At 39.9% G+C, this 23,314-nt stretch overlaps 1 protein-coding gene across 1 annotated transcript in view; it reads left to right on the top strand.

Annotated features, from left to right (window-relative positions):
- The window catches only part of LOC113948498 (formin-like protein 13), a 35,025-nt gene extending 13,090 nt beyond the window's left edge, over positions 1 to 21,935 (top strand). The window contains exons 4-17 of the mRNA XM_027646154.1: positions 11 to 184; positions 1,576 to 1,724; positions 3,872 to 4,048; positions 4,650 to 5,076; positions 5,251 to 5,413; positions 8,524 to 8,635; positions 11,919 to 12,009; positions 12,568 to 12,654; positions 14,360 to 14,512; positions 15,928 to 16,057; positions 16,190 to 16,222; positions 17,230 to 17,333; positions 18,840 to 18,923; positions 21,110 to 21,935. Coding sequence (XP_027501955.1) covers positions 11 to 184; positions 1,576 to 1,724; positions 3,872 to 4,048; positions 4,650 to 5,076; positions 5,251 to 5,413; positions 8,524 to 8,635; positions 11,919 to 12,009; positions 12,568 to 12,654; positions 14,360 to 14,512; positions 15,928 to 16,057; positions 16,190 to 16,222; positions 17,230 to 17,333; positions 18,840 to 18,923; positions 21,110 to 21,214 — 1,989 coding nt within the window. The 3' untranslated portion in view covers positions 21,215 to 21,935. The remainder of the gene's footprint in view (positions 1 to 10; positions 185 to 1,575; positions 1,725 to 3,871; positions 4,049 to 4,649; positions 5,077 to 5,250; positions 5,414 to 8,523; positions 8,636 to 11,918; positions 12,010 to 12,567; positions 12,655 to 14,359; positions 14,513 to 15,927; positions 16,058 to 16,189; positions 16,223 to 17,229; positions 17,334 to 18,839; positions 18,924 to 21,109) is intronic.
- The last annotated feature ends 1,379 nt before the right edge of the window (positions 21,936 to 23,314 follow it).

Below are 23,314 nucleotides of genomic sequence, written 5' to 3'. Positions count from 1 at the left end.
TCTCTTCCAGATTGATTTCAACTCAAGGACCATTTTTAACATTGAAAAAGGAATTATTAAGAAACAGTTCCCTTTCTCTCAAGTCAAAGCCTGTGAAGACACTGAAAGGAGGCGTTTCACCATTGTGTTTCATGGGAGACAAGATTATGAGCTGGAAGCTGTGTCTCTTGATGATAAAAGGAAGGTAAGTTTTTACAATGCCATGGACAGATTGCTATAAATAACAGTTGATGTGCTGGTGGTACCCAGCAGGTCCCAATCATTGTTATGCTGTGCTTTGTGCGAGCAAAAAAGGAGAAATGTCTTTATTCCGTGTGTGTTTGTGCTCAGAACAAAGGGAACGGGAGTTCAAGATAAAGTTTGGCCTTAGGATTTGGGCACAGTTCACTGGGACTGGAGATATAAAGCCAGCTCAAGACATGATATGAAAGTGGATGCAGTTCTGCAACTACACCTGGAATGTAACCCCTCTGAGAGTGGATGAAAACAAGCAAAAAAACCCTGATGATGTGCACAGTTGAATACTAATTGAAACTTTCTAAGCACTTTTTATTCTCTGTATAAGGTATTTCTTAAAATGCCTGCTTTTAAGAATGAACAAGGTCATCCTGATGCTGTGAAAAGAAGACCTAGTAATTAATCTTTCACCATCAAAAGAAGCTGAAATGACACAATTAGCAGAGGAATGAAGTCTAGGTACAACTAATTGTTTAATTAAATGATACAGTGCTGCAAGATTTTGTATGAGCTGCTTCACTTTGAGATTTCAGCTCCTTTTGAGTTCTACTGAAACATGAGAAGTCAAGTCACGAGCTTTTCACCTGAATGCAGGTGTCCAGGGGTGGGCAGCTCTTGGAGTTTGTGTCGTTGAATACACCCTGCACAATTTAGACTGAGGTACAAACTTTAAACCTCATGGAAGAATTTGCATCCAAACTTCTGCTGTGACTCATTCTTAGGGGGCTTTTTTTCCTCAGAAGGATTAATTCCCTGCAAAACCCAGCGATTCACCCCACATGCAGAAACCTTTCTTCTAGATGAGCAGAACCTCGTGATTGATTAGCCTAATTTTGTTCAAAACAGATTATTAAGCAGAAGAGCTCAAAAAGGAACATGTATTTAGTAATAAGAACATCAGATATGGCCCTGTACAGCACAAAGAGCTCTTTAAATTCACACCCACCTTAATCCATAATATTTTCCACTGTAGCCAAACCTGAGGTTTCTGGCTTAATCAATCAGGTGCTACTTGGGCTTGAACTGATCTGAACAGACACTTTGTCCTAGATTACTTTGTGTATGAGTTAAAAAAGTAAAGTTAAGTTTTACAGTAATCCCTCCAAAACAAAATTGTATTCTCCTTACACTGATGGGTTTAGAATCTTGGGCATAAAGCCAAATTGCAGTTAAGCAGTTTAGCATAAATTATTTATTTTATGTTCATTTGTTTTACGTATTTGGCTGTAGCTTAGAGTGTTGTCTGTCATCTTTGGACTTGAAAAATCCAACTATTGATGTCTTATTCAAGGGAATTAACATGGAAATATTCTCTCTCTGCTGCCACTTTTTATCTAGATAATATACCTCCTGAGTAGAGTTTTACAGAGCAATTCATACAAGAGACCAGTGGAGTCCTGCTCTGGGAGACCTGCAGAATGGGATGTGATACATGAAGGGCTGCTGGATTTGCAGCAAAACACTTTTGCATCCACTGAATGGGTGAAGTATGAACTCTGGGCTGTGGATTTTGTTAAAATTTCTGATAAATGCATTAAGAGTTTAATTTGCTGATAATGAGTTAATTATTTAATTGCTTTTGAAAGTTAAAAGGTGGATGGCAAATCTGCATGAGATGGAAACATTAAAGTAAACTTTCAGTGCAATAGTGGTCCCAATAAACCAAAGTTCTGGTGTGTGCTGCAGCCTGCTGGGTCCATTAGCAACACAGATCTGTAATGGTGATGGTGCTCAGAGGGATTTAATGGTGGGATTTTATGTTTATATCTTTGTTTTCCCCTCCATTCTCAGTAATAAGGACAAGGAGACACTGGAGAAGTATAGGAGTCCTTCTAGAGAACATTGACTCACACTGGCCAAATGGCTGCCCCAAAATTCATAATTCCTTCTCATAATGTTCTGAACTCCCCTCCTAGGGGGTCACCAGCTATGGAGGCCTGATGGGGTGGTGGGATTGGAGACAGGAATCATTATCCAGTAGGAAATGGGCTGTTATCACCATTTCAGCCCCTAAACCATCCCAGATCAGCACAGCTTTTGCTTCTGCTTGTTCTGTTGCTGGATTAGTGAAGCAGCCCCAGTGGTTTTACGTACTTTGCTCCCCATTCCGCAGACAAACCACCCTTCCCTGAGCCAGCTCCTAAAATACCTGGAAGTTGCTTATGCTTCCAAAGGAGAGAAAGAAAGGGGGGGGGGGGGGGGGGAATCTGTCTAGCAAAACTAAGGAAAAAAATTTAACATTGTAATTATCTGCATGGAGCAATTATCTCAACACCCTTCACAGAAAATGATTTTAATTGTTTTTAAAAGGCTACGCCTGCATGTCTTGTAAACACTATCCTCAAGTGTGTCCAGGATTTGTTACCTTGCAACAGTTAACAAGTTTGTTAACAAACAAAAATTGATTTTTATTTATCTTGTGAAGCAAAACCCTTGTTGCTTTCTTCTTTATATTAATCCTTTCTCTTTTTTCCTTTTTTTTTGCTTTTTTTTTTGGCAAAGTAAATAATGGTGGAAGCATCTGGAGATCCGATTAAACTATAAGTCTCTGCCTTAAAGAAAGGAGAGATCAATATAACTGCCAGCTCCATTAAACAATTCTTATCACTTTGACTGTTTATGTGGGAATAGATGCAATTTATATTTTATGTTTAATTCTTCTGGAGCAGCTAAACTTATTTAAATTCCTCATAGAACACCTTAATCAACCAGCCACACCTTAAAGAGAGAGTGGAGGAAAAGGAAGGTTTGATAGAACTGTCAGAATGATAAAGAAAGGCAGAAATCCTCAAGAAAAATGAAACCACAAATGCTTAAATAAGAATAAAACCCACATACAGTAAAACCTCATCTGTTGTTGAATGGGGGACTTTTGTTTTGAGCAGCAGAACAGAATCCCAGAGGGGAGACTAAAGCAGAAGGTTCTGCTGAATCACAAGCTGTGTATGGTCAAGGCAGTGTTTTTCCAGGATTAATTTATCCTTTAAATAGGTTTTACCCAAATTTTGGCACGGTCATTTCTGATGGAAACCCTTGAGCCTTGTCCCTTTCCTGCCAAGTGACTTGTGGGACCAGCTTGGGTTCCCATGGAGTAACAGGATTTTTGGGAGGGAGGGATATTGGCCTATATGACTGGGAACTAAATTTGGTGACTTGTTTATAGCTTGGGGGCAGTGAAACCAGGAAGACACAGAAGCTCTGAAGCCTTGTCTTATTATGCACTGCTCAGTCACACAGGGGATTCCTTTAAAAGCTCATAGTCCAAGTGATCCACCCTCCCAAACAAACAAGAGGAAGAAGTGGAGTGGGAGGGACAGAGAGTGGCTAAAAAATTAACAGGGCTTGGGTGATTTTTAGTTGATGGTCAGATCTCTGTTTCAGCTCTCATTGGGCATGGTAGGCTGTTCAGAGTTGGTGTCAGTTTACTTATGTGTCAGATAAGAATAAGAAGCCCTCAAATAAGAATGTCTCAAAGCCTTTATGCTTTAGCATTGATACTTTTTGCCTGTCCCATGGAAGATGCTGTAAAAATGTGGAGATTTATTGATTTTAGGAAGTGCCATAACAAAAGTAAGGCTTGTGTAACTAAGTAGTCAATGAAGAATGAGCTGTATGTCCATTCCTTGTCCTTCAGGTACTTGGTGCAACTACGTGAAGGAGAATTGAGTTTATATTGCATAGGTCTGGGAGGAAAGAACAGGACTGCAGACCCTGGAGCAAACACAATTAATTTGTCAGGTGGGGATGTGAGTGTCAGCAAGGAGAATGGATGCAGCACCTTTTCAGTTCAGACCAAAGATCACAATTACTTGTAAGTATAGTTGGTAATTAATAATTTATTAACGCAGAAGTACTGAAAACAAGGTCAAGCAGCAGAGGACCTCAATGTTTCAGAATAAAATAACAATACTGGAGAAACGAGGCCATCAGAATGATATAGATTCCCGCTCCCATTGCTCTGCAGTGATTTGATGAGGATTTTCAGGAGGAATCAAATGTACCATATCATGAAACCGAAACACTGCCCACAGCAACTTGTCTAGTTGTCATGTCAGGAGCCAGGGAAGAGGAGATGCACATTCAGCTTGGTAGGACAGATGTGTGAGCAGGTTCTCCTTGTGCAACAAGCACAGCAAAGTGTAACAAGCTGTTCACCTTCCCCCAAGGTGGAGAGGAGGAATTATGAGGTAACTGCACCATAAAGTCAATATATGGCAAAACTTCAGCTCTCTAACCTTAGACACATAAGCAATTAACTTTGCCTGAAAAGGTCAGAGTCAGCAGCATTGGACTGCTTTGACAAGTAAAGCTGCTGAACATCATTCTGCTTAAATCAGAACTTTCTGTGGCTGTGTTAGTCAGCATGGTATTTACACTGCCTCATGTTTATATATGACATTCTTAAATTTCAGGTTTCGAATACCCTTTACTGTCCAAAACAGCAGGCCAGAGGATGTTGGCAAGCTCCAGAATGAATGGGTGTCTCTCCTAGAAAGGTACTGTCAGCTGGGCCAGGGGGCCTCCCCACCTCAGGAGGAATCTCAAGGATGCACCTCCCCTGAATCTGATTATGAGGAATTCATTGTACCTCTGAATGAACAGAAAGAGGAGACTCTGCACTTTGGTGTGAGTTCTGCAAGGACCAGTCTGAACAAGTCTCCAAGTCCACAGACAAAGCCTGCAGAGGGGGAAGCAGCCCCAGCATCACCATCTCTTCCACTTCCCATAAGTAGGGCCGAGGTACCACCAGCCCCTCCTGCCCTTCCACAGCCCTGCAGCCTCTCTCCAGCAGCAAAGAGAACCAAAGCCTTTCACTGGGATGTTGTTCCTTCTGATAAGGTGAGGATGAAACTGATGGTGGCTGTTAAAGAAAAAAAAATATTTATGCATTGTGTTACATCTATAGTTATAAAAGTACAACTGTGCCACAAAATGACCTTCTCTGTGTTTGGATGGATCAAAGTGCCTCTGTTCTGGCTTTCTGTTTACCCTGTGTCACTCCTATATTTTTAGATTCACAAATCTCTCTGGGGATCACGTGACCCGTGTAAGAAGAAAATTGATGTATCCAGACTCAGTGAACAGTTCCAGATCCAGGACACAGCAGTGTTTTCAGGCAATGAGCCTTCAGTGATTCAGCACATCATGTTAGACCGAAAAGTTGCACACAACTTCAGTAAGTGTGTTGATAAGAACTGTGTCCTCCTCTCTGAGCTGGGCTGAACACTGCATACGTTTTCTTTTTGTACTTCCTGCCATTCAACAGGCAATGAGACTTCTGGATCATGTTTTAATTCAATGCCCCTCTACTAATTTATAAAAAAAGACCTCATGGCTGAGTTGCTCCAAATGTGGTCCTTAATGATGTAGAGGTGAAGCCTAAAGCTTCTTCTCTTCTTGTACAACACATGTGGATGTGCCATTGAACTGTGGTGGTGTTGTCTTAGAGCAGACATGTGAAATCATGTGTGTCACCTGTGAAATCAATGTAAGACTGACTTCAGAGGCTTTTCAAATTTCGTGGGTTGTTCAGGTGAAGAAAAGTCAACAGGAGCAGGTTGAGAGCCAGAAGTTTGAGTGCTGTGCTCACTCTCCCTCCTGCATTAAAAGAAATTCGTGTAGGTGTAGTTGGGTTGGCATAAGAGATCTTTGAGGCAGCTACAAACCAGGTTTCAGGAATTCTTGACCTTCCTCTGGCTGAGGGCTCAGGCTGTGAATGACTGTCTTGAACAGGATCCTTTCCTCTCATATCACAGGATTCTACCAAAGACCTGACCTAGAACAGTCTTTCACAGCTAATGAAGGAGTTCAACACGTAGTTCTGCTCTTCCTAATAAAATGATGTAAAGGTCTTTCAATCCTTTTAATGAGAAGTGGTAGATATTAAAGGAGCAAGAGTAATTGTTCTTCAAAGACCACTCTGATTTCTGTTACAGAGATGGCTTTCCAAAAAAGCTCTATAACCTAGAGATGTTTCAAGAAGTGTTACATGTGTAAAGAATTTGGGGCAGTTAATTTTGAAGTTTTAATGATTTCTTCTCTATGAATATTAATAGGAAAGAATGTATTTTGGAGATCATGTAAAGTTTTAATTGGGAACTTTAAATGGGGATAACTTGGAATTATTGCATCCCTTGACTAACAATTTGAAGGGTTAAAAGGAAGAGAGTGATACAGAAGTGCTGCTGTAGATAAAAGGATCTTGTAATAGCACTTTTATCTACTAAATGATTGCAGTTTCTCTGAGGAAATTTCTTTCTTTTGGTTTGCAAATAGCACCATTCCTCCTTTTGATCCTGTTCCTCTTACAACTATTTTTTCAATGGGACATTCTACATCAGTTTCTTAATCTTATCCTTAAAGTTCCATCAGTGAGATTTTTGGCTTACATTTATTATAATGGATGTTACTTAGATCAAAAGTTAATTTGATCCTTAGAATTCTGATTAATCTTCCTGCAAGTGCTGCAAACTGCAGTTCTTAAATTAACGAATAAAAGGATGAAGCTCCAAAATTGCCAGTCAGTTAATATTTCTGGAGAATTTGAGTGGGTTTCTGAACACAAGAGAGAAATGAGAGTTCTGAGAGTAGATCTATACACTAAATTTGAGTCTAGTGTGTGAGAAAATACAAATAAAAGCTAAGTTATCTAGTGGGTTCTTGTAGACAAAATAAATTTCTGCCGTACAGAGAACAGGTATCAGGAAGAAACAAGAAAAACATCCTCAGATTTCCAGTGCAAAGTTTTGGGAGACACTATAATGTATATGTTAATCCAAGAATCTGAGATCTAATGGGTGAAAAACTGATTTAGGAGTCAAAATACCAGCTTCTGTGTCTTGACTGGTGCCTGTTTCTCTGTATGAGACCCACTTTCCCACATTGTATCCTTATTTTGCCAGGGAAAATACTTTGGCAGTCTGATGACTAGAATTTCTTCAGTGTCTTGATATCAGTTACTGAAAACGTTCAAGATGATTTTAAACGCTTTGTAGCCAGGTTGTGAAGATTTTAAAATCAACATTTTTCTGTGAGTTATTCACTGTTATGGTGATTCCCCACAACTGTTTAAAAGGCACGGTTTAAAAGGCATAGGGAAGCAATAGATATGAGGCATAAAAAGCACAAGAAGGAAAAAAGGAAAGTTCTGCCAGGCTTAGCACTAAAGCACAGATCTTGTAACAAAATTCAAAGGGTGTAGAGTGTGTCAGGGGAAGAATAAATGGTCTATACTCCACTGGCCAACAGTCTCCAGAACCATTAACAGCTGCCTCGGGCCACAGCAAGTTCCTCTAACCTGAAAAACTCTGTTCCTTTGTAGAATTGAATTAAAAAGAAGGTAAATCATACAAATCCTTCCCAAATTCTCCTTCACAATCCCTTTATGCTGCTCAGAGGAGTTCTGGTGTAACAGAGACTCCAGGGCAAGTCTCGTGCCAACAAGGGGAAGCATTTAAACATTTTCCCTTTCTCTGCTGCTGCCCTTTGTTCACTTCCTTGTGATTCCTTTTTTTTTGTACCTCCATCCTTCAGTACCAGTGAGGGAGACAGACAGTAATTAAAGAATAACTGGCAAGAAAAAGTGGTCTTTTTGGGAGCAACATCCTTACAAAATTTTACTTGCCTAAATAATGACCTTCACCTCTTTGGGGAGGAGGCATCTTATTTGCATTTTCCTGTCATAATGAATGTTAGGAGCCAGCCCTCTATCAGCACAGAAATCTTAAACATTACAAAAACTCTTTATCAGATTTTAGGATCTTAGGGAGAAGTGAGCACTTCTCTTTCCTAGTTTGCCTTCATTTTGGGAGTAAGTTTTCCTGCTGGAAATTAAACAAAGCGAGTAAACAAAATCAAAACAAATGGAAAATGTAATTCCTTTAACCTTCAAAATATTGTGCCAACTTATTGTACTGTTATGTGGAAAAAAATTATTTTAACTGTTGAGGTGAGTACAAGAGAAATATACAGGAGCAAGTATTGAGTACCTTCCCAAAATGGGATCTTGATAGTTCTGTCCTAAGCATTGACTATCTTATGAAAGAAATTTGTTTTTCCTTGACTACTGTTCTGTAAATTTAAGGAAAATACAAAGATTGAGTTATTGCTTTAATGACAGCAGCTGCTAAATATTTTGGGTTTTTTGGGTTTTTTTTTTCCTATTTGTTTGTTATGGGTTTTTTTCTTTCTTTCTTCCTTTTTTTTTTTTTTTCTAAATCTGATAAGTACAGATGAGATGTTTTGGTGATTTTCCTTCCAAGTAATCTAAGAATCCTTTTCCTCCAGATATTTTTCTTAAAAGTTTCCGTATCAAACCAAGTGAGCTGAAAGAAAAACTGTACATCATACATGAGGAGAGTGGTGGACTCACAGATGAGCAGATTACAGCACTAAGGAGGTAATTTGGGGGGTTCAATTGTTTGTTTATGTTATAAGATACCCTTTGGAGAAGGTAGAACCTTCTGCAAATAATGTGAAGCTCATGGATGGACTGAGATTTATCCTGACTATGGATATCAGGTTGCACACAGAAATCAGTCCTTGCAACTGAGGTTTTTGAATACAATCCCAAAATATCACTTTTCCCCATCTTTGTAGGAAAGGGAGTTGCAAAGTGACAGCAAATCCACCATGATTTTGTGAACTAGTTACAAAGAGCAGAGTTGGGAAAATAATAGCTTGTGTCAGTGAGCAGGTGTTGACTTGAGAAGACTTTACAGCATCTCTTACTACAGCCTTACAACCTATTGTGGGATGAGAAATGAAAGATTTAAGACTGGTTTGGAGACCAGGAAGGCAGACAAGTGTTAAAGGAACTTTATGAGGTGATGGGGTGTTGAGGATATCAGTATGTCAGACTGGCAGAGATTTGTGGGTTTAAAGCAGAATGCAAATTTCTGTATCTTTAGCAAAACTGAACAGAACTCAGGAGTGTAATCAAACTATATGAAATTCATAGGAACTGCATTGTATCTTTTTGAATAGTTTAAGACATAGAGAGAAAGGAAAGAAGTGGGATCCTAGAGTAGTATCTGTTATACATCCCATTCCTGATGTGGTACTTGGACCACTTTAATAAACATATTCATACATGAAAACTTGATGTGAAACTGTTTCTTCCTTCAAAATGAGAAAATACTAGAGTGTTTTGCTAAAGTGAGTTGGGAGAAAGATGAAGTTGACAAAGAAAGTGAGGAAGTAAATAATTGATGTTTCTACTTCTCATGGAATCAGTTTAATTTTGGCCTTAAAATCCTGATCCAAATCAGTACATCGGCGGTAATTTTAAAATGATCTGTGGGATCATCTGTGCACCTAGGAAGTGTTGTGAGCACAAGAAGAGACAGGTAACATAGAATTAATGTCATTAATGCACATGGCTTGTGCAGAGCTTGCCTCAAGTGTGAAGGGACATGGGCAGGACGCTGAATATTTGCATATTTTTTATGTCCCAGTGTTCTGGAGGACGTTTCCTTGCTGCCCCAGTGCTTTACCAGTTACACCCCACAGTGGTGCACAATTATGAGCTGGGGAAAGGTGCATGGCCCCACTGAGGGTGATGGAGCTCTGCTGCCATTCAAAAATTGATCTGAAAGGCTCCTTCAAAAAAGAAATCTCTTCCTGCAGCACTGCAGGTTCAGTCCAGGATCTCCACGTTGCTGAAACCAGTGTGACACCACTGAGATCCCTGATTTACAGCATCTGGGCTCCTTGCCATCAGATAATAATAGTAATAATGATGGCACTGAAGCTTGAAAGATCCTGGTTTTTTTTTCCTTGAAGTCTTTCTTTGAGAGCAATAATGCTGAGGAAATTTTTCTAGCAGTGGAATGTGGGAGAGGCATTGGATGCTGTATTTGCTGTATGTGCTACAGCTTCAAGGATTCAAGCTATGGGTTCAAGGATTCTGTCCCTGGCATTCTGATTTATTGCCAAAATCTAGGAATGCATGTACAAATCTTGCAGTAAAAGGGAGATAATTTTTTTCCAACCCCAGCGGTTTTAAATGTGAGTGAAATAAATGAGATACATCTCAGAATTAAGGCTCGGATTTCCGAGTGGAACATCAAAGGAGCAGACAGACATTCTCATGGAACATCGGCACTCCCTGTGCTGATTTAGGTGTCATGGTGGAAAACTTTACCTTTGAAAACTGTGGCCTCCAGTCGGTGGAGAACCTGTGGTCAGGACAGGAGTTCAAACAGGATAATCCAGGGCTGGAAAATCCCTCTCTGTGCAAATTGTTCCTGTCAGACTGTCTGAGCCTGAGCAGGAAGTCAAAATTCTACTATTGTAGAATGAAAAAATATTTAAAGTCAAACCCAGGATTACATTTTCAAGACTGTGACCTGTGAGCAGAGTGTTCTGCTCATGTGTCCAGTGGTGGGATATTATTAGAAACTTCAGGACTTAATGTGACATGGAAACCTTTCCGTAATTCTCTGAATGATTCTTTATCCTGATGTCTTAAAATCAATAGGAAAGCACTCCTTGTCTCTCTAAACTTATTTTTTTTCAGAGCAACGGGATTTTTTTCATTGTGCAAATTCCATTAGAGTTGCATTCATGTACAAAGATGTTTATGGAATGCGTTCACATATTCTTGTGCTTCATTTTTCATGGCTTCCATTGTTCAGAGCTTTAAGCTTTAAACCTCCTAGATAATCTGCTGGGTTTTTTTATATACATAAGACATCTAAACAATTTTATGGAATATCAGACATTTGATTAAATGAAGATATTTGCTGTCAGTTTTTAAAAATACGTTGTTTGAATTTGCTTAAAAAGTCAAACTTTTTTCAGTGATAAACACCCTTCCATTTCACAACAGTTAACTTATTTTTAAATGAGAATTCAATTACTTCTTTGTGATAAAGGATGAAAAAAGTACTATTTTGTAATCTGCTTTAATATAGATTTAATAATTCAAACCCTAGACATTATTGAATTGAAATGTCAAATTACTGACAACAGTAAAAAAAAATAAATCTTACTTCTTGTCCTGTATTTAACATGCTAAAATATTTGCTTTATTTTTTCTATTTCTGAATATATTACTTTTAATGAAAACGTAGAGCTACCCCTATGAATGTTTAATCACACTTGCTACAAATTTAGTAGGTTTTTTGAACAGAAAGAGAAGATAGACCTGAATACTTATTTAAGATTCTTTACACTCGTTCTCATATGTTTGCTATAACATCGATTTCATTTTGCTGAAGATATGCTGTGAATTCCCATAGTGAGCACTCAGACAGGCAGGAAGATCTCCAAAGGAGAACTGTGGTGATGTGTTTGTTTTTCCAAGTGGAGTCAATATTTGAAGACATCAATTTTCTAAAAATCTGTGGCCCTGGAGTTCTGACCCTGGAGAATATATTCCGTGGTCTTGTGCAGAAGGAAGGAAGTTGTGGGTCTGTGTTATGTGCTGTCATTATTTGAGCAAGTGAAAAAACCTGCAAAAGCAATGTTAAAGAAGATGACTGTTCCCAGGCACAGGGAAGGATTGCTGAGGTGTCTGTGCAGGGCCAGGAGTTCCACTGATTAAAGAATTAACATGCAAAGCATAAACCACACTAAATGTAAGAAATTCCAATGCATGGAATGGAATGATTGTTTTATGTTACAACAATACAGAATAAAGAGGAAGAGGACATTCAATTTTAATTCCTATTTTACAGATACATGCCAACAGCAAAAGATGTAGAAAGGTACCAGTCATTCAGGGGGTCGTGTTCAGAGCTGCACGTGGTTGACCAGTTTATGTTAGAGGTAAGAGGCATTAAAAGTCACCACATGCCATTTCTAGGGCATTCTCTGAGGTAAAACCACTGTTGTTTGGAACTTAAATTTACAATCTCACCCAGAGTCAGCATAAGAGGATTATTCTGATAATATTATTCTGATATATATTCAGATTATTCTGATAATATATTCTAATAATCAGAAGAGAGCTCTATGGATTCCTTTGCTTCTCCAAGTCATGCCTCCTCCCCTTGCTCCAAAGTAGGAGCTGATTTATTCTGAGCTAGGTTTCCAAAATATACAAGTAGAAAATTATATGTAATTAAACATTCTTGTTCACAAGAAAGGAGTGTCATTGATTTTAATAATGTCTGGCCATACCAGCATATTTGAATTTGCATATGCAAATGTGCACATTCAGGTGTGTGCCACAGTAAATCCACAGACCTCAAATAACATTAATAAATAAGCACAGAAATTAGGAAAACTGTAGTGTAGCTGGATTGCTCAATAAATTACAATGTATATGTGCATGTTTTGGTATAAACATGAGTTTTGATTCCTTTTCTGTTCAATTCTGTGCAGATGTGTAAAATCCCTCACTTAGGCCAGAGGTTGGATCTCCTGCTCACTGTTCGTGAGCTCCCTGAGAGCATGAGAGATTTGGAGCCTGTGAGTAACATGAGTCCTTCACGGTGTGTTTGTCATCAGAATCTACCCCTTTGATACTAGAAGGCCAAATAATCTCAATGCAGATCCTTTTTTTTTCTAATATGTGCATTTAACATCATCCTTATTTCACCAAGATGCAAGAAGCAGTAGCTGATGGGCCTGGCAATCCACAAAAGAGGGAGAAAAGAACAGGAAAGGATTTTCAAATTTTTTATTTGATGTTGTTAAACTTTCCTCTTTCTTTGACCAGTGAGAAGTGAATTTCACCACTAAAATTCAACTTCCTTTCTGGGGAGGTTCTTGCACAAGCTGAAAGACATAGAGCAAGTTTATTTGACCAGCATCTCACAGAAAATTTCCTCTTTGCAGAAGACTGAAGGAGAATGTTCCTCCTAAGGATTACAGGAGTGAACTGAAATATCAGGAACCAGAGCTCAAGTCCCTCTCTACCTTTTTTCAGGATGACCTAAGGGTGGGGGGATGCAAATAAACACTCTCATGACTGGACCTTCCTGTTCCAAGCCACTGCCTTCCCTGCCAGGTTTTGTCTATGCTTTGGTTCAAAACAAGTATTTTGACACGATTCTGCTTCTATGAAAATGTTTCAGAGGTTTTGCTCTCCTTCTGCATGGGAATGAAAACAAAATGTGAAAGTTCTGCAAGACCAAGTTATTATCCTTTGTCTGGCTGTGACTAAAACCATGGTGATGGTGGCCAAAGCTCAGAAGAGGAGCAGATGGAAAACACAGGGGAAATGCCCAGATTTCTGACCCTGCCTAGTGCACTGCCACACCTTTGCTGTCCTCCAATGAAGCCCAATAATTTAATATTTAGAAGTTATTAGATGCACTGTTTGATTTGGCTGATATTTGATGTTCATTGAATGTTCACTGATCAGTTGTCTAATTATTTTCTTACTTATGCTCACTAACACCTGTTTTTAAATCATAGAATATACACTTAAAATTCTATGGGACAACCTGAATACTGGCTTTCAGCCCTCTCTGGCCCTGAGATGTGCTATAAATGTTTTAACAACAGCTTTCAGCTCTCCTGTGTGTTTCCACCTTTCCCTGGTTTTAAGTTTGTGTGTTGGTGACTGACAAAAAGAGGTGTGGTGCTAAAAAAATACAAATTTCCTAGTGGAAAACAAAACCGCCTCTTTGTGTCCATAGCCTTAGGAGGGAGGTGGCTTCCCTGGGAAAACAGAATTATATTGAGTTTGATTACAGGAAATCATTATTCTTCCTTGTGGGGAAACTGTGCTAGGAATTCTGATAACAGTTTTCAGCTGGTATAAACAGAAGGGAGGGAGGTGGAAGCTGGAGAGCCCTACACTGAGCTCCAGGCTCTGCTTCCCCTGGTACCTGACATTTGGTGCAATCTGGTGCATTCAAACAGCAAAACACTTCTTCTGCAGAGGCATTTTAAGAGATGAGTTGAAGTGGTTTTGGCAGCCAGAGAGGATGTGACCTCCTTTTGGGCAGAGTCACTGTGCCAACACAGCTTTATCTGGGTGGGAGTATTTTAACTGGCTCTTCCTGAAAACCCCAGGCCTGTTTCCTTGGGGGAGTTGAGTAGGAAGATGTCCTTGGTGAGGTGTGACTTGCTTCGGGTGGGGACAGCGAGGCTTTGGCACAGGGGCCCCACGGATTTACCCACATTTCCAATCTGAACTGAAGGAAGATCTGTGTGTGTTTTTCAGCTGATAAACCAGAAGATCCAAGCCAGCAAGCAGCTCCAATCCAGCCAGAAGTTTGTTGCTGTTTTGGAGTACATTTTAGCCATTGGGAACCATCTAAACGAGAAGGCTGGAAAAGAGGTGGCGAAAGGATTTCGATTGTCATCTTTGGCCAAAGTGAGTAAATATTTTCTTGCCTTTAAAAAGCTTGTTTAACATTATAGTCTTGAATGTCTGTGATAAAAAGATGCATTTCCCCATTTCAGACAGCAGCACTGACTGGGTGGGGGCTTGGTGGCCTTCAAGTACCTGAAAGGGAGCTACAAGAAAGATGGAGAGAGACTTTTTCCAAGGGCCTGGAGTAGCAGAACAAGGGAAAATGGCTTCACACTGACAGAGAGGAGGGTTAGATGGGATATTAGGAAGAAATTCTTCCCTGTGAGGGTGGTGAGGCCCTGGGGGGGGGAGGTTGGTGCCTTCCAACCCAAACCATTCTATGATTCCATGAGTCAAAGTGTCTTTTGCAACAAGTGGTACATGGCCATTTTTAGGTAAAATTTCAAAGCATAATTTAAACAAATTAACAAATTGAAAGAAAGTGAAATTTCCTGTAATGTTTTTAAGCCCCCATCACTGCTCTACTGGATGATTTAAAAAGGGATGAAGGTGGGAGTTGTGATCTTCACTCTTTCCTGGCAGAGATTTGCTGTACAAAAAGCATCCTCTAGTTCTTAATTCTCTAATTGCCTCTTCACTGACCTACCACTTGTGTGACATTAGCCTGAGTTTTCCATTAGTTTTAAGCAACCTGCTTTCCCCTCTTCATCAGAATTTGCCATCAGAAAATGCTGCTGCTGAAAATAGGGTTTTTTTCCCCCTTCCTCCATCCAGCAGTTGCGGAACATAATTTTCTTATCCTAAAAAGTAAGAAACAGATACAAATTTCCTAAGCTGCTTGTGCCTTTAATAGTATTGTAAAATTATGCCTCATCTGTAAACAGAAGAGAGAAGGATTTTTACTTTGTTTTTATAAGATATCTTTCCCATCTGGAGACTTTAATATATGAGTGAATGATTTATAAGTCTAGTGACAATTCTGAAACAAAACTTGCATTCTTTTTTTTATTATCTTTATATATATAATGCCTGTAATACCACATCTATCATAATGAAAAATGCCTACAAAATCTTTTTCTGCCACAGAGCATCTTCCCAGATTCAATTAAGGAACTTTGCTCTCTTCATGAGCACAGCACACTACTTCTAAGTGGAAAGGAATAATGACTGTGGTTGCTTGGAGGTCCAAAATCAGTTGCAATCAATTAGGATAGCTTCAGTTTAAAAAGATCTGTGTGAATAAGACACAGAAGAACAAGGAAGGTCAAGGGATATGGAAGTGGAAAGCTGATCTTAATCAAGAATGTGTGTGAAATGGCAGATTGAAAAGGAGAAGTTTAATTTTGTTGTGTTCTACTCTTGTCAGACTTACTTGGGAACTATCAACAGCCCTGCTGTTCTTTCATTTATTTATTTATTTATTTTTTAAGGTGTAACAGCTCAGTCTGTCAATCATTGCTCTGCCTTATTTGCAGTTACCTCTGCTGAGGGGTAAAGAGAGGACGTTCACTTTGCTTCACGCCCTTGTGGAACAGATCCTTTTACATGAGCCTGATCTGGCCACATTTTCTCAGGAGTTGACAGAATTTGAAGCTGTTCCTGATGGTAAGAGGAGGGAGGGGGGAAAAATAATCAACAAATAAAAAAATGTAGTCCTTCAACTTCTGTGGAAACTCCCCATCCTCACGATATGAATGATATTTATTAACATGTCTTTCCCCCTCTCTTCCTTTCCAGCTTCCATGAAGGGCCTCAGTGCTGAAGTTGATGGTATGTAAATGTGGTCTCTACATCCAGAGAAAGGTTTTCATACATTGTGCAGTCATTTGGAACAGGCTTTCATTGCACTTCTGTAGTTCATAAAGAGAGGTAAAGGTTCAAAATGTTGAGGTGAAGTGTTGCTATGGTGATGCTTAAGCTGCCATGTTACCTAGAAGGAATTTAAAAAAAAAAAAGAAATATTAAAGTGTGTCCAGGTGGTTTAGAAATACAAAAAAAAATATATATACTGCCCATGGTAAATAGAGTTTATCATAGAGTACAAATGTTAAGTGCTGCAAATGCTCCATCGAAGTCACAGCTGTAGCAGATTCTCTGGGAGCTGGGAATGCACCAGGAGAAAACTTCCTGCAGCTCAGTCCTGGACTTCAAGAACTTCTTTGAACCAGACTGGTTTCCTTCTTTAGAAAGGAGTTCAACACCAGTGAAGTCGAGAGGAGGGAAGAGAATAAGGTAGTTCAAATGTCAGATTGGTTTGGGGAGATATTTACAACTCACCATTGAACAGTGCCATGAGATGGCAGTGAGCTCTTTCCCCCCGTTTCCCAGTGTGGGAGCTCCCAGGATAGCAGACCAGTGTTGTGCTCAGTGCCAACTGACAACGTTTCTCACTGCTGTATAGAAGAGAATTTTTGTTCTTTTATCTTTAAAGGAACCCTGAACTTTCTGCACAAAAACATAGGTTTGAAGTGTGTTATTTTCATGGTTAATCCCAATGCCCAGAGCCAGGAAAGACCAGATTTATGACCACTGCATTACCATGCTATCGACCTCTTCATTACTCTGCAGCGATGTGATGTGATCACATACTACTTTTTCCATAATAAAATTCCCCTTTCAGGGTTTCTGCTTCAAAATAGAAAGTTAATATTCCTGGATGAACATATTATAGGCCTATATTCTCCTAAATATTCCTTGTGTCCTAAATTAGACATTTGCAGTCCTTTGGTCACATCTGCATACTGGTGAAATTCCTCCTTTTCTTTCTCTTTTGTTAGTTTTAAGAAAAGAATTGGAAAACATTATTCAGTGCAGGAGGCTTATTAAACCCAAGTCAATCAAGGCAACACCCCAGGAACTACAGTTCTGCAAGGAACTAAAGGTAAAGTTGCTGCAACTTTCTTGTGGGCTGGAGGTAAATGATGAGTAACCTGCTAGTTTGAGACCTGTCCTGACAAGGGAATCAGGAGCATTTGAGGAAAAGTGGTTTTTTATTCCCCTCTGAGAGTATTTCACAGTGTAAGTTGCAGCGTGGGAAGGGTTTTCAGGGTTTCTGCATCTCCTGCTTTTGCTTCACCAGATAAATGGGATGGAGTGGAGGAGGAACAGGCAGCCCCATAGCGGCCCATGACAAGCACTTTGCAATAATAGGAATTTTTCAGCACATATAAATTTGTAACGATTTCTTCTGCCTTCAGATAGAAGGGGAGATAGCACAGACAATCATAGAATCATTTAGATTGAAAAAGACCTTTGAGAGCATTGAGCCCACCCATAAACCTATCACTGCCAACCTATCACTAAACCATGTCCCCACCTACACATCTTTTGAATCCCTCTGGGGATGGTGACTCTACCACTTCCTGGGTATCCTGTTCCAATGCTTGATAATCCCTTCAAAGAAGACATTTTTCCTAATATCCAATCTCAGCTTTCCCTGGTACAACTTGAGGCTGTTTCCTCTTGTCCTATCAATGTTACTTGGCTAAAAAGACCATCCAAGAAACACCATCCAAGGCCATGCCTAAATTGTGATTATAGGCTGATCTAAAATGGCTCTGCTCATGCATCATCCAAGGCCATGCCTAATTTGTGATTACAGGTTGATCTGAGTTTATTCCGCCCTTGCTAGCTACAGAACTAGATGGGTTGGAGGACATAAGGGGGAGGAAGCTGAACAGGCTGTAGGAAGCCCAGCTTTGGCCAGGAGTCAGCAGAGGGGTCGATAACTCAGGCACAGAGAATTAATAACTCAAGAGCACTGTTGTGCTGGTTGTGAACTGGGCTAATGCCAGTGCAGGGGTTCTCCACTCTGGTGTGGACACGTCCATCTCTGCTGTCCCAGCTATCTCTGTGCTGAACTGCACTGGACAGGGTCAGCATCTGCTCAATCCATGAGTTTCCTTCTCCTTTGGAACACCTTGCCAGGTGCTTCTTCCATACATATTCAGCTGTCAAAAATACATAGATTACAAAGGAACCATAATTAAGGAATTTAACTCCAAAACTTAAGTTTCTAAGGTCCTATTTCTGCTTCCTTAAGAACCAGCAATTTGGAGTGTTTGCTTCACATGCAAAAAGGCCAAATGTGGTGGAAATTAGGACCTTCTGATGCTCATCTAGTTCTGCCAGTTTTAACAGATTTAGGTAATGTCATCAAATAATGGAGTTAAAATTCTCTAACCTTGATGTTTCTTTTTTTTTCCATCTTTGATGTCTTAATACTTGCAAGGAAATATGTGTGCTTGATGTAGGCTTCTCTTTTGTGAAATGTGAAATTTTTGTGACATGAAAATTTTGACTTGAACTATCTTGTTTTCACTGCTGTTTAATTCCTGCTTTAATATTATGCTCCTACAGCAAATTAAGAAGTTTTATTTTATTACAGGATTTAATTCAGAAATATGAAGGGGATCTATCCCAGCTGTCAAAAAGATGTGATGAAATGAAGAAGCTTTATAGCAACGTACTGGTACCTATCATATTAAAATGCAGTGAAAATAAATCTACATTTCTTTAAGAAAAAAAAAGAGGGGGAAGAAAGAAGTGGAAAGAAGCACAAGAAATTCCCATGTGCTTGATAGTCATACAGGTTACAGAAACAAAACCCTTCATCTAACAGCAGACAGAGGCTTTAAGAAAGGGGGTTGCTGAAATGCAGTGCTGACCTCTGAAACCAGAATAATGTCCTGGTTTGGGGACTGGGACATGATTTTAAGTGTGGTGGTTTTTTATCTCCTTTTTTTTTTTTTTTTTTGGGTCAGAGGGAGGGATTAAAAGCAGAGAAGTTCAATGATAAGCAAATGTTACACAGAAGATGCAGCCAGGAAGACCTTTGGGGACCTACCTGAACAGACACTGCAGATTAGAGAGATGTTTGACCAAGGAAATTTAATTAGTGATGTTTTACTAAAAGTAATATTGTAAGAATGCACAGGGGTTTCCTTGTGGCTCTTGCAAACTGGAATAACACCTCAGTTTAGGGCAGCAAGCCAGATTAGTCTGCAGCACATAGAGAACTCTGTCCCAAGCCTTCAAAAAAGTTGAAAACCAAGAAGAACATCTGAGACTCTTATTTGCATCTGAAGAGGATTTCATTTTCCATGTAGCTGGAAGTTTCCTCAACCTTTAAGCCAGCTCCTTTTTGCCTTCCTTTCCCTGTTATTCTCTAAATAACTTTTTTGATGTATTTCTCTCCTTTCGAATGATTTTTTTTTCCTTCTGAACAAGCAAAGCAGATCCTTTTGCATGTTTAAAAAGCATCAACAAATGTAAAGCAAATATAAAATAGGATGGGTGACCAAAGGCCACCTTATCATCCCAACAGCACTAGAAAGGTATAGTCCAGCTCACCTGGGATAGCTTATCTGGAATTGTGTTGGAGTAGCCATGGAAATCATGTTGCACATAACCCAAAACTCCACGGGCCTACCTTGATGCTTTTATATCCTGCTTATGAAATCAATAGTGACCTTGGCATGTGACATTTCTGTGGGATGAGCAGTAAGTTGGGGACAACTGCCTGTGGCATAACTGTGGGCTCTCAGCTCCTCACAGATGGTCATTAGCTCCAGGAAATGCCTCTCTCATTACTGTTGAACTGATGGCACACCATGGGCCAGATGTGCCAGAGATGAAGGGCTTGGAGAACCCAGGAGGTGCAATTAGGAACATACAGGCAAAACTATTAATCAGGTGTCACTGCTTAATGTTAAAGTTTTTGTGACTGGATTGTATTTGAGTGGTTTCTGGTACTGTGTTTCTGATTTCCAGGCAGAGGGTTTGCTCCTAAGAGCCGTTAGATGGTGTCCAGGTGGATGCTTTAAGGGAATGCCAGATCTACCCAAACCTCCCCCTCCCTGTATTTCAGCTGCAATTTAAAGTTGTGAAATACAACTTCATTGCTGTTCTGCCTTGGTAGAGCTGATCCCACCATTACAGGGGAGCTCTCAATTACAGCCAGGATCAGAACTTGGAGTCTCTTTTTGATGAAGCCTTTGGAGCATGTTCTTTGGATTTCATAGAATCACAGAATGGTTGGGGTCAGAAGGACCTTAAAGATCATCCAGTCCCAACCCCCTTGCCATGGGCAGGGACACCTTCCACTAGCCCAGGTTGCTCCAAGCCCCGTCCAATCTGGCCTTGGACACTTCCAGGGATGGGACAGCCACAGCTTCTCTGGGCAACCTGTGCCAGGGTCTCCCCACCCTCACAGGGAGGAATTTGTTCATTTTTTTGCCAATATCATTCACATCTTTTTTAAAAACTTCCTATCTGTTCACTTTTTTCAGATTAAAGAAGGAACAGGGAAAGGCTCTTTGATAAATTACTTTCTTGCCCAAAAATGTTTGCTTCCTTATGAATAATTTTTGTTTGTTTGCAAAGCAAAATGACAGAAAAGGGAAACTTTTTGACCTGCCATGAAATATAAACCATATTTAGGATTTCAATTCCCTGGAGATTTCAGTGAGCTCAAAGTTTTCTTCTTCTTCCTCTTCCCCTTCTTCGTCCACCTCTTCTTCCTTTTTATATTACTATTAACAGTAATGAAGGTATTTAACTTTTATCTTGCTTTTTAAAATTTCATTAAGATCCTGGACATGGTTTAGATTCCTTGGATACACTAATATTAAATATTTTTGTCTTTGAAATTTACAGGTAAAATTTGGGGAGCCACAAGACCTGGACTCCCAAGAACTCTTTGGATGGATATCTTCCTTCATTGGTGACTTTAGGAAGGCCTGTGCTGAAGTCACACCATAAGGAGACCTTAGAGAGAGGTGAGGGAAAGAGGAGTCCAGGAAACAAGATTTATTTGGTTTGTTACTTATTGATAAAAAGCACATAACCAGTATCTATACAGCAGAACACCTGATTCTGAGAGATATCCAGTTTATAATGTGTAATTTGTAAGTGGTATTTGTAGAATCCCGATGACTTAAGAGCCTCTCAGTTTTTCTGATGTACATGTTACAGCACCTTGAGATTCCTGTATATTTAGAAAGGAAACACTTCTGACATTTTGTAACTTCTCTTTTCAATCTTCTCCTTTGATACCCAGTCTTCTGACTCAGTTTTAACTATTATTTTCAATGAGTAAGTTTCTGTATGGTCTTCTGATTTCTAAATAATACTTTCCCAAGTTTAATAAAGAAATGGGGAACTGTTACCCACAGAGGAGACTATTTAACTAGAATTCTATTTTTTTTTTTCTGCTATTAAAACACTGAAGCCTTAGTATGGAATGGAGAAAGTATCTGGCTGGGTGTTTTGTTTTGTAGTACAATAAAATGGTGCTTTTTAAGGCTAATGTCATGTATTGGGATAAAATGCTACAGAAATCAATCAATATGTGAGATTTGCATTTGCAGGAAGACAAAAATGTCAGAGAAGCAAAATAAAAAGGTGTCACAAAGCATCTAAGTAATGGATATGAGAGGTGATTATCCATGGTTTTCAAAAGAGAAAATACTTCTGTTACATTTGTTGGCTTTTACATGTTTTTAATGAGAATAATTATCTAGAGCTCCAATAAATGAGAGGGAAAGGGGGCCTCTAAATGCAAAGACAAAATGGATGTTTTAAACACTAAAAGCAGAAAATAGCTTAAAATGTCATTGAAAAAATTTGGCATTCTCTTCACCAGTTCTGCAAAGAGTGTTTTAGAAAAGGTGTTTTACCTGATTTATCTCAGGTCTGACTGCCCAGGTCTTGCAGTGTTTGGGTTTTGATGGAAATACTGAACACTCTCCCTGACTTCAGTGCTAAAAGGAGTTGGGGCTAATCCCTCTGAAAGGGTTAGATGCACTTATATCTAAAAATTACATTATCACAGCTCTCTCTCAGCTGGCAGATAACACTGCTCCATATCCAGCATGTCCTTGGCTGCTCCAGATGGGACCACTGAACGTCCTGGAGTTTAAGAAAAGGGCCAGGAAGGAGCTGGGCACCCACCAGTTGGGTGCTGTGCTGTAGATTTTTAGTGCTGGTGTCACATAGGTAAAGGACAATCACCACGAGTGCAGAGACTCTTGGACACTGGAAAGGGGAGATGGAAGAACCCCAGGATTTCCTTTCTTGTCTCGGCCTCAGTGCTCCAAAGGACAGCACAAGCAGCAGCTCCCGGGGGGTTACAGCTGTGACTGCCAGCCCAGCCTGCTGGGAAAAGGTAGAAAAGTGTTCTTGCAGCTAATTAGGAAGAAATCCTTCCCTGTGAGGGTGGGGAGGCCCTGGCACAGGTTGCCCAGAGAAGCTGTGGCTTCCCCATCCCTGGAAGTGTCCAAGGCCAGGTTGGACAGGGCTTGGAGTAACCTGGGCTAGTGGAAGGTGTCCCTGCCCATGGCAGGGGGTGGGACTGGATGATCTTTAAGGTCCTCCCAGTCCAAACCATTCCATGATTGCAGCAGCAGCCAAGTAGCCAGTGGGACCCCTCATCTTTGCACCACCAGTGTTGCTCCCCTCTGTCAGCTCTTCCATGTCTGGACTTGCAAAGGGCACAATTTTGGCTTCTCAGTAGTCTTGTCAGGACTTTTCTCCCAGTTAACCACATGCAGTCATCTTTCTCAGAAGTAAAATAAAAGCAAAATTAGTACCTCTGATACTAATTTTATATAAAAATACTTACAGAAGCAAATAAAGGGATTTAATTTTACAGAAATATCGACTATATTTGCCTCAGGTCAGCATCAGATCAGTGAGATTTGGTTGACCCTGAAGTCAGTGGTATGTATCTGTGTATCAGGAGCTGCAGCTTACGCCCCTATTTCTGGGGAAAATGAAATTCCCTTTTAATTTCTTGCCTCTCTATCCCACCGTGCTCTATGCAGGACATGGACATGCACTGTAAACACTTGCAGGTTTTGA

Source organism: Corapipo altera, unplaced genomic scaffold, assembly GCF_003945725.1.
Source record: "Corapipo altera isolate COAL_440 unplaced genomic scaffold, ASM394572v1 64, whole genome shotgun sequence".
Lineage (NCBI taxonomy): Eukaryota > Metazoa > Chordata > Aves > Passeriformes > Pipridae > Corapipo > Corapipo altera.
This window is presented reverse-complemented; position numbering and strand designations above follow the sequence as displayed.